Raw genomic sequence first — 6,135 nt, 5'->3', positions numbered from 1 at the left:
GTTATTAAGTTATTAGTTACACGCTAGCATGAGCTCATAGTTTCATTTAAAAAATGTTACTGTTGCTATATTTTTTAAGGTACAATGTCTTAAAATTATTCTATAGAGCTATTTCTACAAATGTGTGTGTACAATTAAAAAACAAAAATTTATAAAAATAGATAGTCCTTATTTTTTACACAATCATTTTGCATTGCTTAAAATAAATTCTAGATATGCGTTTCTATCAAATATAAATAATTATTTATATGATACTCATTCTTGTGTAAGAGGTTACGTCCTAAGATTTGTTCGCATCGCATATTCTAACATGCTCTAAAATGCTCTTATCATAGCATTTACTCATTCTAACGCGTCCATTGAAGTGAGTAGAAGTTATAGCAAGAGCCCATTAGAGCATGCTGAAACATGCGACGCAAACAAACCTTAGGATCAAACATATGTGCGTGATGAAAAATATATTACATTGTATTTGATTTTAACAACATTATGCTAAATTGGTAAAATTTAATTATGTATAACTTATTCTTGCAACTGTTATGAATATACAAAACGAAAATAGATGGTACTATTTTAAAAATATATTTGTTAAGGATATATAACAAGGAGGAATATAATCACTTCTGTTTCTTTCTACCTATCAACACAATTGCAAATTTAATAGTATTTAAAGTTAAATTACAATTAACATTATCAAAACATGAAATTACCCGCAATATACGAATGGCTTAAGAAAAATACAATCATTTGCAAAGTATAATATATGTAATTATATGATTGCAAGAGTTTGTGCAAAATCATATTTAAAAATATTACTATTTACATTTAAATTAAGATTATTTATCATTGTACAAATTGTGAGATATTCAAATGTTACGAGTAGACTCTATAAATATGGCGAAGAAAATAAATTATTAATCTTAATTATTCTCGCGCCGATTAGGCTTAAAAACAGAAGAATCTGATACTAATATTTTGCTGCTGTCTTTCAACGACATTTAACAATGTATTCAAAATTACGGTATACCTAACGGAAGGTTTTATTATAAATAAATGTTAACCCACGTTATTGCTTGCCATTTGTGATGTCGATCCATTTGTTGGCAGGCTCGTAATCGAATCCGGGAGAAAGCGTTTACGATTTTTTATGCACTGTGAAGGTGCTGTTCGTATTTCTATGTGACATACGGTGTTCGGGCCTTCGTCATTACTATTGCCATTTTGCTTTTTCGATGGTACCACAGCGTCGAGTGGCGTGCAGTATTTTCGTTTTAGAGAATTACTTGCATCTTGCTTTATCGGCGCGACCGATGAGCGTGTTTTGCGTGGTTGATAATCTGGCGTTGCTTGCATCTTCTCCAGAGCAGTTCGTAAAGGTAGCAAACCGACAGCAAAGGGAATTTCAGTGTTGGACGGATATGCAAGCAGATCCATCTCATTCTCCCAATAATCCAATGTATCAGACATGTCGCCCCACAAAGCGCGACTTATGCACTTACACACATTGGATTTTACAGAATGATGAGTGGTGGGTTGGTCCACTGTCATCGATCTTTCCGTATTTTCGGTCTTAAATTTACTATTTGCTTTCGGCTTCGATTCTTCCTTTGATCTCAACTCTTCCCTTTCTTTGCTACCAGTAACTGTATACGTAGATTTATTATTTTTTCTTACTATCAATTTTGAGTTAGTTTTCTTACTGTTGGAGCTTTTTTTGTTAGATTGTACTGCGCTCGCGATTACACTATGATCTGGTACTTTCCGATCCTCCTTTCCCTTGCGTTTCGTTCTCGCGCATGATTCCGTTCTGTTGGGTGAATTACCTTTCTTGAATGATTTTTCGGTTCCTAAGGAACTGCCTAAAAATGCCAAGCCATTGCTTGTAGTCTCGTCGTTCTCTTGTTGACTCAGTCGCATACTACGTCTTAGAATCGGTTTCACGCAATCCGTGTCATTTATTGGAGAATTTAATCTCTCCTTAGCGGTGTCTCGTTCCACATTTATTTCTCTGTATCCAATTACCGTATGTTGATTACTTATAGTACCACCTACTATCGATTGTATACTTTCTGTACTTAAGCTTAAGATATATTCGGCGCTTTCCATATCTAGGGAGGTCAATAGATTAACTGGTACATCATTAGCGGACGGTTCATCTAATAAATCTATGGAATCTGTAGAGTGTGGCGGAGTTGGCACTAAATTGCATTGCGTATGTACAAGCTTATTACGAACATCGTCCATGGATCTATGTCGTTTGGGCGTATAAACTTTGACGCATTTCCCTACCGTGCTAGGAACATCTGTGCTACTCCCGGAACAGTGCTCCAAGTCATTCTCGATTTGTGGAAGGCAAGACTGCGACAGTGTAGAAATGGTTTGATCGCTTTCGTTTACGTCGCAAGAAAAATCACAGCATTGTTCATACAAGATAGGTTTTAAATCGAGATTATGACAGTACACATTGCTGTTTGTGCACATAGTTTGTACTTTGTTTATCATACCTACGTGCGTAAGTACAGTATTAGTGGTAGTAGCATCATTTTGTATACTTATATTTACATCAGACGTTGAAAATGATGTATCTACTACATCTTTCTTGCTGGCGTCCGAGTCTTCGTACAAAGTATGTTCTAAATCGTGCTCGGTGACTTCAACCATATCGTTCTCTAAAAACTGACTTTTATTTGTGCTTATATCGTTATTATTGCTATTTTCACAGACTGTTGTATTCTCGTCCATGCTTAATTTATCACATCTAACACAGATGTAATCTTCTGTGAGCGAGTTGTTTGTAATTTTTAAACTACTATCTCCTTTCTCCTGCTTTAGGCAATTTTCAAAATTATCCAAAATTTTCTTGGAATCAACGATAGTATCGATCACAGATACCAATTCTTTAACCTGAAAAAGAAATAACAAATATATTAATTTTACATATTAAAATAATTGTAGGGCATGTTATTATGTTGATTAAATAATTGTTATATACTTTAAAAATTTGTGCCGCAGTATGCAAGGATGATAAATGCTGATGAGATATCGTAGTTTCTCCGCAATACATGAATTCGACCATGGCCTTCAAAATTTCAAAGTCCAAGTCTTTTAAAAGTATAATTGGCTCTTGTCCCAAATCTTGTAGTATTTCCTATAATATGAAACAGAATAAAACATTACGAAAAATATTAAAAAGATAAAATAATTGAGAGTTGGAGAATAAAGAGAACGTCTAAGTAAATGCCCATACAGAATATCTAATATTGTTGAAGATTCATTTTAATATTTGTTCAGTATGCATTTAAAATTTGTCTTTTTCAAACTGTCAGATATTAATTTGTGCAATAATGATTCCTCAAGTTGCATACAGAGAGATAGTAAAATCATGCAAGCAGAATATTTCCATATACCTTGTAGAGTAATGCATTTTTTAGAAAACAGAAATACCTGAGAGTGTACATACTTTACTATCCTTAGAGCATATAAATTGGTTATTTAATACCTTTCTAAGTTCTTCGAAAGTTGTGAAAAGTATGCCCCTCAAACTTGGTTTCTTCAAATGTTTGTTAAGAACTACTGAAATTCCGATATACAAGGCTTTCTTTAGTTTATATGAATTTTACATTATCCCTGCAAAATTGTTCTACCATAAGTACACTATATTTCCCAATTTTGAAATAATGTAATAAAATACCTTTTTCTTTTCTATTATTGTTTATATCAATAATAAAAAAAAGTCCAAAGTCTTTCTATAAATGTAGAATGATGTTTGGTAGACATTTTAGTGGAAAATCGGTTAGTAAAAAATTTATTTTGCTTTGAACTAGCACAATATTCATAAATCCTGAAGTAATGTATAATATATTTGTAATTATATAGGTATGTCATATACATCTAATTAAATAATCCTACATATATTACAATAAATCATCTTTCTTTACTATACATATATTTGTACATGTAGAACCTTTCTGTATTCTTTTAAAAATAATATACAAAAAATTTTGTTCATCACTAATAAAATAAATACAATCACAAAAATATAATTCCAAATTACCATTACCTTGGCCATAACCTTGCTTCAACAAGAAAAATAGTTATTATAAGTGTTCTTTTAATCAATAATTCTATACATAAATAATATAAAATAAAATCTTAAAAGAATATATCTTTAAAAATTCATTCAATAAAATTTTAATAATACTGTTCAGTCATCAGTCAATCTGGAAGGAAAAGAGATGCACATCCAAACATTAATCAACATCAATACATTTAAATAAATTTAAAATAATTTTTTCTGTAATAAGTATAAATAACTCAATTAATGTTACTTGGTAAAAATTTCTTATCTCTATACTTTCTAATTATCTTTATAAAATTAAATGCTATCATATACAACAAAGAAAGTTCATATATATTATTTTTGTCAATATTTTTGTCAATAATTTCTTATTGTTATGCTATTTTATAAAACATTTGGAACATTTGAAAAAAATTGTCTTATTTCTTATTTATAATATATTTAATATTTGATAATTATGTTTGATGGTGTGTTTAGAAAATGGCAAAACATATGACCTTTTATTAGAGCACTTTAGTATTTTGTAAATACTTTTGCAATTATCAAATGTAAATCCCAAAATCTACAATTCAAATCTTGAATTTAACCAGTAAAATAATTGTTCCTTTAAATTATTAATTGTTTAATATGTACAATATTTAGAATATTCGCACAAACATACATTTATATATAAAAAAGAAAATATCTATCACATTTTGATAAATGTAATTTATATAAAAATACACATGTTGTTAAAAACAGGCACTAAAATTTAAATGTACAAATAATTAAAACGTATAAAACATATAAATACAATTTTTAGAATGTACATGATGATTAACAAATAACAATAGGAATATGCATTTCAATATTTGTATATATACCTCAAAGTATATACTATTCGAAGCTAAAACCAGCTTGTGAACACGTAGCTTTTGTTCATCGCAGATCAATGTGACATCGACTAGAGCCTGACGTGCCAAAAGACCACTGAATCTTTCTGTAATATATCCCGCGTGGCCAGCCCACTGCAAGACACAATCCTTTGGTATTTCAACCATGACTACTATAAAAAGAAAAATAAAAAAAAATCAATATTAAATATATAATAATATCAATATCAAATATACAATAAAATAATATCGACTTTCATCGATGCAGATTAATTTTAATTTTGATTTAACTTTTCATATTTTTCTAATTTTTAGAAAAAAAATGAAAAATAAATTCAACAGAGATTAAAATTAATCTACATGATAGAGAATAAATGTTTTATAAATATCAGAATCATAAAATTTTGCTCATCAGACAGAATTCTTTTGTTTTTAATACATATATAAATTTAAAATCTATGAAGCGCCACATTTAAGATAAAATATTGGTACAAATTCATTAAAATGCATGTATTCAATTAAATGAATCTTGGCACACAAAGCTGGAACCTATTATATAACATAGAGAATGGGATAAATGAACAAACTTGTTTCTTGATAAATATGTAGACACAAAACGAAGTAAGATATGTGAGGGAACAAAGTTACTCTTTTTCCATCAGTTATTTCAGAGTCTAACGAAATTGGAAGATATTCGGGTGCATGTAAAACGAATAAATAAATTGATCAAACAAAACTTTCTCTTTTCACATTTGTCTCTATCATATCTGAACACATGCTCTTTGAACAAATATACATCCTTACGTGCGCTCAAAATTAAAACTATAATTTTTCTAGTGATAATTAAAACTGCTTTAATAAAAACAAAAAATAATCTCGGCTTTCAGATTTTCGTAGCAAAGCAACATGAGAAATGATCCCGAATGATCTCTGTTGGAGTGACGGAGTGACAATGGAGAGACGTAGAAGGTACCTTCTTCTCCCGTATCATCAGGATTGGATGTTGATCACAATTTCGATTCTCTGGCAGACTCGTCTACTCACCGGTACGGATGTGATCGTTGTCGAAGTGCGCATCTGTAATCGGGTAACAGCGGCGTCCTTGCCGCGGTCGGGCATAGATCGTACAGATGAAACGTGTTCGTCGTAACGTCGTTGATGCGGACGCATGCGATTGTAAATCGC

General features: G+C 30.7%; 1 protein-coding gene across 1 annotated transcript; it reads right to left on the bottom strand.

The window, feature by feature from the left end:
* Positions 1-1,066: 1,066 nt before the first annotated feature.
* LOC105626906 lies at positions 1,067-5,118 on the bottom strand. The gene is given in 4 exon segments (XM_012208198.1): positions 1,067-1,101; positions 1,104-2,904; positions 2,993-3,148; positions 4,942-5,118. Coding segments are annotated over 4 exon segments (2,169 nt in total).
* Between the last annotated feature and the right edge of the window lie 1,017 nt (positions 5,119-6,135).

This window comes from Atta cephalotes (genome assembly GCF_000143395.1).
Source record: "Atta cephalotes unplaced genomic scaffold scaffold00007, whole genome shotgun sequence".
Classification (NCBI taxonomy): domain Eukaryota; kingdom Metazoa; phylum Arthropoda; class Insecta; order Hymenoptera; family Formicidae; genus Atta; species Atta cephalotes.
The sequence above is the reverse complement of the archived record's forward strand: the minus strand, read 5'-3'. Positions and strand labels throughout refer to the sequence as shown.